Source organism: Terrapene carolina, unplaced genomic scaffold (assembly GCF_002925995.2).
Source record: "Terrapene carolina triunguis isolate 2854851 unplaced genomic scaffold, T_m_triunguis-2.0 Scaffold193, whole genome shotgun sequence".
Lineage (NCBI taxonomy): Eukaryota > Metazoa > Chordata > Testudines > Emydidae > Terrapene > Terrapene triunguis.
This window is the reverse complement of record NW_020664544.1, coordinates 1,212,529-1,225,987: the sequence shown is the minus strand read 5'-3', so window position 1 is coordinate 1,225,987 and position 13,459 is coordinate 1,212,529. Positions and strand designations below refer to the sequence as shown.

Genomic DNA, 13,459 nt, shown 5'->3' with positions numbered 1-13,459 from the left:
GTTGGTGCGACATTGTACGTTGGTGACTTTGTATGGTGATGTGACATGGGGATACGTTGGTGCGACATCGCACGTTGGTGCGCCGTGGGGATACGTTGGTGCGACATCGCACGTTGGTGCGCCGGGGGATGCTGTAATGCGAGGGGCTGCCGCTGCGTCGTGCTCCCCGATGCAATGTTTGAGTCCGATACGCTGAAGTGCACAGCCTGCTCTGTCATGACATCATCATATTGCATCACAACATCACTGTGCCCATGGCGACATCAGCAGGATGTGCCGTGATGTCATCGGATCCTGCTGTGACGCCAGGGGTTGCGGACGCGGTGCCGGGAGGGCCTGTCTCCCCCTCCCCCCGCTCCAGCCCCTCCCCCCATTCCGGGCACTTCCGGTCGGAGGGGCCCAGCCGCCCAAAGGGAAACAAGATGGCCGCCGGGCCGTCGCTAGGAGACGCCCTCGCGTGATCCGGCGCTGCGGCGGGGGGAGGACGTTCGCGTGCGCGGTGACGTCAGGGCGGGGGGGTCCGGGGCGGCTCTGCTAATGCTGCGGCGGCCGCAGTAGGGGCTGGAGTGGGCTGCAGGTAGGGGGGGGGGGTCCCGCTGCGGCAGGTGGCGCTGAGCAGTGGGGGCGGGGCAGGGCAGGCTGGGGGCCCCCCCCGGTGGCTGAGCTGGGGGTGGGGTGTTGCCCCCCCCTCCCGGCGGAAGGGGTGCCCCGAGCTGGGGTCATCCCGCTCTGCAGGGCGCTTGGGGGGCGGGGTCCCCCCAGGAGAGGCCATGGGGAGCCCCCAGTTGTGGGGAGGGGGCGCGTGTGGTGGAGCTCAGCCCCCCCCCCCCGCTTTCCCGTCTGCCCCCGGGGGGGGGGGGGGGGGGAAATCTGCTAATTAATCTGTGTCCATCGCTGTCCCCAGCCCGTGCGGGCCCCTGTGCCTGGTCTGGGGATTCATGAGCCCTCAGAGCTGCTCCTGATCCTCTCCTTTGGTGCCCCTGAAGTGCCCTTCCCCGCACCCAAGGGTCCTGCGCGCTGGGTGCCAGGGCTGGGCATCTGCGGCATTTCTGGAGCCTCTGGTTCTGCCGGTGCCTTCCCAGGCTCCATCTTTTTGCGCATCCCCAACAGAAATCGCTTCCAGCCTCTCATAAGCAGATTGTGTCTAAACATGTTGTTTACTTTGATGTTCACACAATGCTTTTTTGTAGGGTTTTGATTTTGCTATGAATACATATTTTATCATTCTAGTTTGCATACGTGTGTTGTAAGGTATATTATTCCATTTAAAAAACGTATTTTGAATAAACCCAGAAGCAAACAAATCATCCAGTCAGTTTCAAGGCTTGTTGTTCTGCAGATTTCAAAATGGAAATACAGTGTTTGTGGATGGATTTTTAATGACATGCTCCTGTTCACACAGCATTTGGGCATAGATAGAATAATTACAAACAACACCTGTGGCCACACAGAGAGAATGTGTCGTACCAGCAGCTAATTCCACTCAGCAATGTGAAGTCAGAAATCAGTGTAGCTAGAACTGAAATAAAGCGTCATTCATTTCGATTTTGGTCTAATAGGCTCAGCTAATTTGAGCCAATAATAATTCAGGACCACTGATAGTGCCAGGTTCTCTTGTGTGGTATTTCTTGTGTTTTAAAACCTGTGTTGAGTGAAGCACTACCCTGCTTGTTATGATAATTTGACAGACCTCCAAATAGGCTGTAGTGGGCAGGGTGGAAATATAAAATCTAGCAGCCGAATGAAGAGAAGAGCAAAAGAATGTGTTCTCTGCCCCGACAGTGATGCACTATAACTCAATATTCAGTGTGCTGCATTTCCTGAACTGCACTTGTGTTGTGTAATGGTAATGCTCGTCTGTTCATGGGAGAACTCTTCCCTGCCAATTCAGGGATGCTGTCAGCTGAAAGTCGACTGCTTCCAGGATGACACTTCAATAGGCAGCCTTTGGCCTTTAGATACCGTGTGAGTTGAGTTGCCTCTGAGAGCTGCGGTCTAAGGGCAAGGCTTAGAGCAGAAAGAGACAGCCCCGGAAGAGCAGAGTTCTTAGATTGCTGAAGAAAGAATTGTTTGTAGTGTGTTAACTATCCCTGGTGCTTTGCAGACCATGTGACGTAACAGGTTTCCCCTCCCTTGTACCACGGCTCAATGAGTAAGATCTATCATGATTCACTAAGGTGTTTCCTCAGAAAGTTATGAGAGAGCCTTTTATCAGAAGGTGCTGAAGAACTAATTGACCTCTCAAGCATCTTATGAAAGAATCATCACTTCCTCTTGTATTATTTTTAAGTCAAAATATTTGCATGCAGTGTGTAGAATTATTCCATGGGACTGTGTTTTATACCTTTTCTCCTCTGACTATAGGAGGCAAATTGTCCTTTCACAAATGTGGGATTCAGACTCTGCTGTACATTCTCAGACCCTACAACCTTTTGATTTTAGGGTTAAAATTCCACTCCTGGTTTGACCGACACTTGCCTTGCATCATGGGGGAGCTTTTCCGAAGTGAGGAGATGACCCTGGCCCAGCTTTTCCTCCAGTCGGAAGCTGCATACTGTTGTGTCAGCGAGTTAGGAGAGCTTGGGAAGGTTCAGTTCCGTGATGTAAGTGGCTGCTTTCCTGTGTCAGTAAAGTGCATCAGATCATTAAGATCCTGGCTGCTGTTTATATGGTCAAGTGTCATAATTCATCTTTGCTATCTCAGTGTCCACTTGTGCCACAGGCACATATATCCAGCTAGTTGTTACTTCTCAGTAAAGCGGGTTATGCTGCACAACAATCATATCCGCTGTACACTTTCCTTGCATCATTCTTTAAAAACAAACCACCACTTGCCAACCCCCCCCCCCACAACCCTGATAAACTAGTAATCATGATCCTTCACATTTAAACATTCCTAAGGAAATGTGTGTTTCTGTTTGCAGTTGAACCCTGATGTGAATGTGTTCCAGCGTAAATTTGTTAACGAAGTCAGGAGATGTGAGGAGATGGACCGGAAACTCAGTATGTCCTTGCTTTACTTTGATGCATGCCTCTAATTCTATACTAGCTTTAAGGGAAGAAAGCAGCCTAAACTTTTGAAATAATGTGCCATAGCTAAGTGTTGTGTTAGTGGTAAGGTAACGTTCGTTTCCCAGTAGGCTAGGCTGCTTTTGGAAAGGTTTGTTTCCTGTGGAGAATAGAACTTGTGGATCTTTTAAAGCAGCCACATGAGCTGTATTCTGATGGAGTTCTGCTACAGATAGGATGGATGGTTGTGGGGGCGGGATATGCAGCTGCTGGTCAGGTGAGGTGATGGGGAAGGTGAAGGTGCAGAGAGACTGATGGTGCAGTTTCTTGCTTTTGTTTCTCATAGTGATTCTCACCGTGAAACGTTTTCTGTCTTTAGGGTTTGTTGAGAAGGAGATTAAAAAAGCGAACATCCCAATCCTGGACACCGGTGAGAACCCGGAGGTGCCTTTCCCACGTGACATGATCGATTTAGAGGTAACAGTGTTTCATTAAGGCTGAACTAGTATCTCAGTCTAGATAGCAGAAGTTGTGCTAATTAGTCTCAATAACTGAGTTCTTTGGAATTTAGTAGTAAGAACATACAGGGTCAGATCCCCCCCCTGGTTTAATTCAACAAAGCTCTATTGTCTTCAGTGTAGCTGCACCGATTTACATCGGCTGAGGATCCGACCCATAAGCATTGTGGGGTTTGCATAGTCTGCTGTAACTTCAATGTGTGTATGTATAAGATGCAAATGAATACTTATTTTTAAAAACGAAGGTCCAAATTTAGAACTCATGTAAACTAGTACAGTAACTCCTCGCTTAACGTTGTAGTTATGTTCCTGAAAATTGAGACTTTAAGCAAAACGATGTTAAGCGAATCCAATTTACCCATAAGAATTAATATAAATAGGGGGGGTTAGGTTCCAGGGAAATTTTTTTCACCAGACAAAAAACTATATATATATACACACACACAGTATAAGTTTTAAACAAACAATTTAATACTGTACACAGCAATGTTGATTGTGAAGCTTGGTTGAGATGGTGAAGTTAGAGGGTGGGGTATTTCCCAGGGAATGCCTTACTGCTAAATGATGAACTAGCATTCAGCTGAGCCCTCAAGGGTTAACCCATTGTTGTTAATGTAGCCTCACACTCTACAAGGCAGCACGAACGGAGGGAGGGGAGACAGCATGGCAGACAGAGACACACACACCCCCTGTGTATGGGGGGGGTGGGGGGGGAGAGAGATGTGCATTGCCCCTTTAAGTACGCTGACACCACTCTCAGGAAGTTGAGACAGCAGCTGTGGGCAGCAAGTTCTCTCCCTCCCTCTGTGTCCGCATCCTGCTCTATATGGAGAAGGGGTGGGAGGGGAGGGGATAGGAGCTGGGAGGAGGGGGACACCCTGACATTAGCCCCCCTCTTCCTCTTCCCTTGCACAGCAAGCAAGAGGCTCCCAGGAGCAGCACATGGCAGTGGAGGGAGGGACAGCTGAACTGCCAGCAATTGAGAGCCTGCTGGGTGAGGGTGAGGGCTGCCAGTCCACCCTGGTTCCAAGCCCCCACTGGCTAGCTGCAAGGGGCTGCTCTTCCTGCAAGCAATGGACAAAGCAGGCAGCTGCCAAACAACGTTATAAGGCAGCATTGCACAACTTTAAAAGAGCCTGTTCCCTAATTGATCAGCAAGGTAACAACGAAACGTTAACCAGGAGGACTTTAAGTGAGGAGTTACTGTACAACTCCTCTAAATTGCTGGGGTTGCACCAGTTTATATTGTGTTGGAAGAGTTTGTAGAAGCCTTCCTCAATCCATAAAGAATCTAATTATTAATCTTTTTATATAGAGTAGCATTATAATAATCTGATGCTAATGTTTTAAGATGCATGGTGAAGAAGACAGGATGCAGGCAGCATCTAGTAATTATGGGTAACCTGAATGCAGTTAAGAAAAGATCTTGCACAGCACACTTTGAACTGTGTGCTTAATTAGGGCTAAATAGCATTTATTTTTAGGTTTACTTTACATTTTTTTCCCCTCTCCTTTTCTTCCCCAGGCAAACTTTGAGAAAATTGAAAATGAGCTTAAAGAAATCAACACAAACCAGGAAGCTCTGAAGAGAAACTTCCTAGAGCTGACCGAATTAAAATGTATACTGCGCAAAACTCAGCAGTTTTTTGATGAGGTCAGAATATCAGGGGGGTTTAGCACTGAAACAGCTGGTGGTTTATTGTCACAAATTGCCATTTTTATTCTCAAGAGTGTTATTTTTCAGTTGCTGTTTTGGATGACTCATTTCTATACTTTCTTTGGTTTAAGAAACTTTCTCAAATCATTTTCAGTTTTTCATGCAATGCGCACACAGCCAATCATGGCTTTTACATTTTCTGATTATTTATATTTACTGTGTGTGTTCCCAGTAAAAACTTAGAACTAATTGTGTGGAGACAGGTTCTAAATAAATCATTATTTCCTGGCTTCTGAAAAACCTAAGCAGGTCAGTAGATGACAGCATCACTGTGAGACTAAGGCCGTTTCCCCCTCCAATATGCACTTTTCTGCTTGGTGCAAGTATGTAAGTAAACCCCAGAAATCCGCTGTTATGAGGGATGAATATTAAACTTGGATTCTGTAGATGTGTCATGATGGGCCTGATCCAAAATCCTTTGCAGTTAATAGCAAGACTCCAGTCAAATTTAGTGAGGTTTTGATCAAGCTCTAAAATGCTCAGTGGCAAGTTCAGGAACAGTGCTACCATTTAGAGCAGAGGTTCTCAAACTTTTGTACTGGTGACCCCTGTCACATAGCAAGCCTCTGAGTGCGACCCCCCCCTTATAAATTAAAAACACTTTTAAATATATTTAACACCATTATAAATGCTGGAGGCAAAGCAGGGTTTGGGGTGGAGGCTGGCAGTTCACGACCCCCCCATGTAATAACCTCACGACTCCCTGAGGGGTCCCGACCCCCAGTTTGAGAACCCCTGATTTAGAGCTAGAGTTGGGCCTTTGGGTTAGTGTTCATTTTGACCAGTGCTTGACAGCAGCATTGCAAGCACTTTCTCCAGACCAATGAAATGCTGCCCTGCTGTCACCCAGGGTACAGCAGCAAAGCAAAACTGAAACTTGCTGATAAAGAGCCCAGGTGATCGGTACAAAATGCCTTTAAGTCTTATTAAAACATATATAAGCACATTACAATCTAGCTCTCTCTCAGGAGAGGAAACTGGCCATGTACCACTTTAGAGGGGGAGGGAAATATTTTGCACAGTATGTGATGCATTGCAGAGTTGGCCATGGAGTGCTGAAGAGCTTTCTGCCCTGCTGATGGTAAAGGCACGAAGTGCCTAGTCCTGCAGAATTGGCCTCCTGAAAACTTTATCTAACTGTTCTCCTCTGGCGCAGGCATGGTTTTTATATGAGCAAATGAGTTACCGTTAAGGTTGTCCTGCCCAGACTCTCACATGCATCATGACTGATAACGTGGGTGCTACTGGCTGTGATCGGCCAGCGGGCTGGGTACTGTATGATTATCTCCTCTTCAAGTGTTGAATGTCAGTTTGCAAGTTGCTGATTCCATTTGGTGAGTCTGTTTGGACAAACAATGACAACCTGATGTTACTTACTGCAATCAAGCAGTAGATCAAGTGTTACTGCCTGCCTGTTCTAATTGAATATAGAAAAAATAGAGCAAGTGCAATTAGTGTTATATAAAATCATTACTAATGCACCTCTTTTCCGGGTACTTACACTAACACAGTATACAGTAAATAACACCTAGCTAATGCTTTTCTTCAGGTACACTATTAACATCATATTTCACTTTAATCAGATCAAAATCCGTGTAATGTTGAAACACAAACCGTGGGTCATTCTGCCCATTTTAAAGGCATTTGTAACAAGTGTTCCCATGAGGCTCACCACCTCAACCAGGCAAAATTAATATCAATATTTATCCCTCCTATCAACCAATTGGAGCAGCAGATGTTACATTGCAGCATATAGATTATAGCAAAGCAATAACACATTGAGATTTGTGATACGGTCTCAGGATAAATACTCGTGTTACTTTCCATTGAATGTTTTACATTTAGGGCTAACTACTTCTGTTTACAGTGTACGTAACTTTACGCCACACACACATTGCCTATGTTCAATGGATGGTATCGGCCTTTGGAGAGACTTCTTGAGACTCTTTAGATTGTGCAGTCCAGCTATTATCGCTAATCACTGTTTTATTTCTTCACTGAAAATACCATCTTTGCACGGTGCCTTCAACACTTGAAGACATTTTTCATCTGTAACTAAAAGTCTGTGTATTCTCAGTTATTCGTAGTAATTAGTTACACAAGAAATGGCTCACAGTTGAAATGACTTTGTACTCAATCTTTGCACATTCTGGAAAAACAGTAGAGGGAGAGGGAGAATGAATAGAATATTAGTCATAAAAGAACAAAATGACACGTCTCCAATGTAGCCATTTCTTGTCCATTACATAACACATACATATATATTTATATTGTTGATGATGATAATGATCCTTTTCTCAGTCTTCTTGTCTTTGCTTATGAAGAGCAGTATGAGCTGGAGAGATTTCTCTGAATCTTTTACCATAAGCATCCTAGAATATGAGAGCGTAAAGAAGACTGGAAAAGTAATGGTTAATGGCATGCAGTCCCCTGTCTCCCTTTCCTCTAACTCCTCTCACCATCTGCTTTCTTTAGTTTGTTTTGCATCTGTCATCCCCCTCTGGGCTCTGGATTAATAAATTAGATGGTGAATTGAATCCCTTTCGTTTCTTGTGAAAATGAAGGTGAAGGGGCTTGAATTGTATGTGCTACTTACACCTGTCGAGCGCATTTGCAGAGCAGAACTTCTTGTTTCTTGCTGTTTCTCATTTGAGATTTGGTTTTCTCACTAATCAAGGGAAGGAAGATGGCTAAATCTCTAATTCTGGGCCTTGAAATTAAGGGACTCCTAATCTGTGAGACTGATACTCCAAAATTGCTTTAAATGATTATTTGATGTCATTCCCACCATCTTTCTAATTTATATAGTCATATACATAGGAGAGTGTAGGCTTGGGTGTTTGTTATTCAGAATAAGATAAAATCCTCTTTGGAGTTCTGATGCTCTGTGATACTCTACTGCAAACTGGTGAAAATTATGATCAGAAAGGACCTCGTGGGATGGCCAGTCCTCCATCTTCCTACATTGTGTCTGAACAGCTCTCACCTTCCCTAACAAACTCCCAGTAGTCTGAATAGTCCTTCTACAGTTACATGTCATGTAATTACTGACCCTGCCAGAAGATGGATTTGTTACCAAGATTAACAGAACAGGGCAGTTATCAAGTGATCCATCCCCGTCATTGTGTCCCAGCATCTGGCAGTCAGAGGCTCAGGGACACCAAAGCATGGGCTTGCATCCCTGACTAGCCTAGCTAATAGCCAAGCACCAGAGCTGTTTCCACAGATGTGTTTAAGCAAGAAACTATCCTCCTGCCTTGACAAATACTCTGAAATATAAAATGTGTTGTCAAAAATAAGGCAGGCCTCATCTAGTCTAACACATACCTTACAAAAATCTAGCAACAGTAAATATTCTCTTACTAACAAATGCAATACAAGCCCCTTTGGTAGAATTGATCTTATTTTCCATAATTTTGTTAGATTTAGGAATTGTGCCATTTTAATTTTAAAAAGTAATTTTAAAGTCATTCAGTCTGGTGGGTGTCTGTGTGTTGATTTGGGGTCCTTGTTCCTCTGTGAAACGTTAAGGTTTCCACACAGTTTACTTTTATTTTGATTGAATGCCTAAAATGGTGGAATGGATTGGCTTATAAGGGAAAACATTTCTTTATTGCTCTTTGGAAGTACACTAATTGTTACCTTAATTTTGTCATTTATTTTTACTTTTTGTAAACTGTAGCTAATTATTCATGAGCAGGCAGTTGAGCTGTATCTTGTGTGTGGTACATCAGCCTGGCAAAATTCTCTCCCAGAACAAGTGACCTTTTTTGATTGGCAAGTAAAATATCTTTCCAGGGTTTTTCATTATGAGAATATGTGGGCAGATGGATTTTGTGCCTGCACTTGTAAACTTGCATAACATTTTTACAAGACTGTAGTGTACACACAATTTGCATCTTTAGGGACAAATTCTGCCTTCATGTATGTGCAGGGAGCACCCATTGAAATAAATTGGAAACCCTGTGCACATCTCAGGGTAGAATTTAGTCCTTTTTGGCACAGAAGAGTTCCTTAATTTCTCCATTTCATTTTATAAACTGCAGGGGTGGAAATTTTGGGACAGAGTTCCTACTGATGCATTGTGTTAATGCTCTGTGAGAGGATGTGGTATTAACATCCTTCCTAATTTGAATCACTAATATTTGCAAGTTCTGTTCCCAGGAATTTCAGCCCGTAAATTACTTTCTATTTATTGTGACTAATTTACAGTTTTCCATTTTAATATGAGAGAGAGAGAAGGTAGGTGAGGTAATATCTTGTACTGGACCAACTTCTGGTGCTCCAAGGTACAAGTTTTCAAACTATTCAGAGCACTTCAGGTCTTGGGAAAGAAGCAGAGTGTCTGAGCTAAATACAAGGTGAGACAAGCAGAAGGGGTAATGAATGTTGGAGGTGGTCACTTGAAATGAAGCGGGCAGTTGGACATTAGATTGTTATGCATAAAGGGTTTGAATTGGGCCATTAAGGGCAGTAGGAAGTGTGGTGTGTTTACAGATTGTTGTAATGATCCATAAAACTATTGTCCCCGTTAAGTCCCTGGGTTTTTGGTGTCTAGCAGACTTATGAATTTGAGTTCCCAGGCTTACCTTTAGAAGGTGTTGTGCAGGTTTCCCTTGAGGACAAGTATTGAAAGATCAGATATGGAGTGATTGGTTTGTGAAGAGTATTCACCCACCAGTGATATGGTGGTGTTGTCGTCTATCCTTGTTCTGTGGGAGTTAATTTGAGAGCATACGATTGTCTGGTTTCACCCATATAGTTGTTGTTGGGGCATTAGATGCACTCGATGAGGTACACTGCATGTTGTGACAGGCATGTCTAGGACCCATGAATCTTGAAAGGTTTGTTGTGGGGGTATTGATCATTGTAGCAGTGGAGGTACATCTGCAGATTTTGTATCTGTTACTCTGATAGGGTCTGATGCCGCTTTGAGTGTGTCTTGGTTTCTGGGGAGCTTGCTTCTGATGATGAGCCTGGTGAAGTTGTGGGGTTATTCAAAGACAAGAAGAGGGAGTTCAGGAAAGATTTCTTTTCAGATGTGACCCCCCTCAGGTGTGGGTTGTAGTTGTTTGATGATACACCACATGGCTTCCATTGTGGAATGGTAGGTGACAACTCGGGGGGTGCGGTCAGGGAATTTTATTTCCAGTGTTGAAGCAGGTTCTCCTGTATTTGGGTGGCCCTTTCCATGATGACCAGCAAGTCAAGTATTGTGCTTGTTTTGAATTGGTGGCACTGGCATAGTTGGTGGTATTAGGTCTATGTACATCACTGCCATATATATTTATCTAGGTGCTGAATATCTTACAAGGGGAAAAAAGGGGTATTCACTCTCAAAAATGCATTCTTTAAGTTATAGGCATTGTGCGCGTATGGAGGGAGAGTCCGGGTCCTGGATAGACAGGACATCTAGCAGCCGGGACTCTCCGGTTTTATTACTGGCTCTGCCACTGACTTCGCATTGAGAGGTGAAGGGACTAGGCTAAGGTCACCCAGCTTTAGAATGAAATGATACTACGTGTGCTCCTCCGTGGGATATTGTCATGTTTAAAGTTCTGTAAAGCATGCAGTCTTGGGTGCAGCAGAAGAGCAAACTTTCCTTCTGGTTTAATCAACTGGACCTACTACAGAAATCTTGCCTGGGCAGCATTCTTCTGAATCTGGCCAGAGTGGACTGAATTTGAGAGAGTGAAAGAATCCTGACTGCTGTTCCACTTCAAAAGGCAACCCATGTTTGCAACGCCCGTGGCCGCTGGTAAATATATAGAAAATGCACTGAAACGCAGCAGCAGTACGGTACATACATGAATATTTATCAGTACCTCTCTTCATCCATTTTCCCTAAGTTCAGAAAGTAGTGATGGAAGCATGTTGGGTCACTCTACACCATATTCAAAAAGTTAGGAACATTTCTGGGAACATAACTTTGGGTAAAATCGAACTTCCACCCATCTGCAGAATTATATATCCCACAAGCATCTTGTTTTTCTTTTGCAATCTCCCGACCCTTTTCCCCAGAAGCTTTGCTGAGCCATTCTGCTTACCTCTTGTTTTTCCCCTCCCTTGTGTGACCCTTGGTCTCTGTTATTTCATTTTCTTTTTTTGGTGTCCTTTGGGGGTATTCCCCCCCCCCTCCTGGAAACTGTCTCCTGGTTCCTCGTTCCCTGCATGCCACTAACTAGTTTCATTAGATATTAATTGATTTGTGAATTCAGGCTGAATTGCATCATCAGCAGATGGCGGATCCAGACCTGCTGGAGGAATCCTCTTCGCTCCTGGAGCCAAGTGAGATCGGAAGAGCTGCCCCTCTGCGACTTGGGTAACAACAACTTTTCTACTTTCTGTTTTGTCTGTTTGCCTTAATTGTTCACTCCCATCTGGAATCCAGAGGGCTTCAAACACAGCCCCGAGGACCTCCACCCTATCAGTGTCAATCCACAATCACCTAGTAAGGGTCTCTATCCTTCCCCGCCCCTCATCTGCTAACTTTCCAGCCCCTGCTAGCCCAGGGAGAAAGTAGCTGAAAGAGGAAGTCATTCTCTGGTGTCTTGCATACCAGCACAGAAACCTAGAGCTAGCCTATTCCGTAAGCATTTGAGGCCTGATTTTCAAGCTTACAGAAAATTCAGAGCTTCCATTAGTCAATAGGAGCGTAGCATCTTTGACAATAAGGCCACTTATTTTTATCCCTTTTCATTAGTTGATTCCAGGTCACCTTTGTGACAGAAATGTAGAAGCCATAAGCACTTTTGTCCTACCACTTTAGCTGGACCTAGGAGTTTGCACCAGTGGTCTCCTCTAAAGCAAATGCCTGTGGTCTTCGAAAGCTGTGTAGCCTGTTGCTGCCCTTCCTGCCTTGTACAGTCCTTGGCGTGGAAGTTACCGGTGAAACTGACAGCAACAGGCCTGGAAGTCCTATGACTGAAGGGGAAACTAATGCATTCAAACTGTAAAGTGCTTTTTACTTTGTAAGTACGGTACTTAATCTGCGGACAGTAAGGCTTGCTCTCAAAGTGGATGGAGGATACAGCCTTTGACATGTTCTAGCTGTTTCCTGTGTGCGTGCTTGCATCCGTCCGTCCATCCCATTTTGATTATAGAACTAACCAAAAACAAGTCAGCTGGATTTTGTAGCTTTAAACCTTGATTTATTAGCTAGCCTCCAGTTAACCTCTTGCAGCTCCAGGTTCTTTGTGCCTGTGCTCTACAAACATTACTAGGGGCAGCAACCTAATCCACAGTTTTTCTGCCTCATGCAGATTTGTGGCTGGCGTGATCAACCGTGAGCGAATCCCTACCTTTGAGCGCATGTTGTGGCGAGTGTGTCGAGGAAACGTGTTCCTGCGTCAGGCTGAAATCGAAATCCCTCTGGAGGATCCTGTGACGGTAAAATTAATTGCTTTTCATGGAGGCAAAATACTATGAGATCCCAAATGAGTAACAAATGTACAGTCAGACTTGGGCCATGATCCTGCAATGAGCTCTGTGAGGGTGGGCCTCTTCACCCTATCTACGTGCATGGAGTTCATTGCAGGATCAGGTCCGGAAATAACAAAGGCATTTGTATCTGAGAAGCGGGTTCTCCCTGAAACAGCCTGAGTTCAGAGTTGTTTTTCACCTGCATTGCATGTTCACTGACATTGCATGTTCTTGAGACGTGCATGACTGCACTGTCTTCACTACGGTCCTCCCTGCCTGCTCCCTGTGTTAGTCATCCCCTCTTGTCTTAGGGCTAGAGTTGCAGGATCAGGGCCTTCACTTGTAACCTCTTTGGGATAGGGACTCCTTTACTGAAGTGCCATGCCCATCTACAGTACTGTGTAAGTATTATTCCTCTCTGCAGCGGAGGCTGAGCACCTCTTGCCTTGTTTGGGTGGTAGTGGTGACCAGTTTGGAAGTCTCTGTATAGAATCTGTTGCTCATTTGGAGTTTTTTTTTTTGCACTATTTTAAAAAAATCTTTCCTTTTAATCTTTTAAAGATGGTCACCAAATGTGAGCTTCAAGGTCTTTCAGTAGCTCTTAGTTCTGTTGGCCTTCCTTACAATTTAAATGGTAAACATTCGGACTAGGAAGGATGCTTATTTTATTTTGTTAATGGCATACACTGATGTATAGTACCCAAACATTGGAAACTCTGCAGCTCCATAGCTGCTTCAGTTAAGAATTAGCAAAAGGAGGACTGCGGGCTGCAGTGAAATAAAGATTGGAAAT

The 13,459-nt window shown here is 44.5% G+C and overlaps 1 protein-coding gene across 2 annotated transcripts in view; it reads left to right on the top strand.

Annotated features, from left to right (window-relative positions):
* The first annotated feature begins 506 nt into the window (after positions 1-506).
* Positions 507-13,459, top strand: part of ATP6V0A1 (ATPase H+ transporting V0 subunit a1) — a 47,916-nt gene continuing 34,963 nt past the window's right edge. The window contains exons 1-7 of one of the 2 annotated variants that reach the window (XM_026654783.1): positions 507-577; positions 2,443-2,603; positions 2,925-3,003; positions 3,389-3,486; positions 5,053-5,181; positions 11,484-11,566; positions 12,507-12,633. In XM_026654783.1, the coding sequence (XP_026510568.1) occupies positions 2,487-2,603; positions 2,925-3,003; positions 3,389-3,486; positions 5,053-5,181; positions 11,484-11,566; positions 12,507-12,633 (633 nt within the window). In that variant the 5' untranslated portion in view covers positions 507-577; positions 2,443-2,486. Of the gene's footprint in view, positions 578-2,442; positions 2,604-2,924; positions 3,004-3,388; positions 3,487-5,052; positions 5,182-11,462; positions 11,567-12,506; positions 12,634-13,459 lie in introns of both variants that reach the window. The other variant, XM_026654782.1, reaches the window with a different exon arrangement.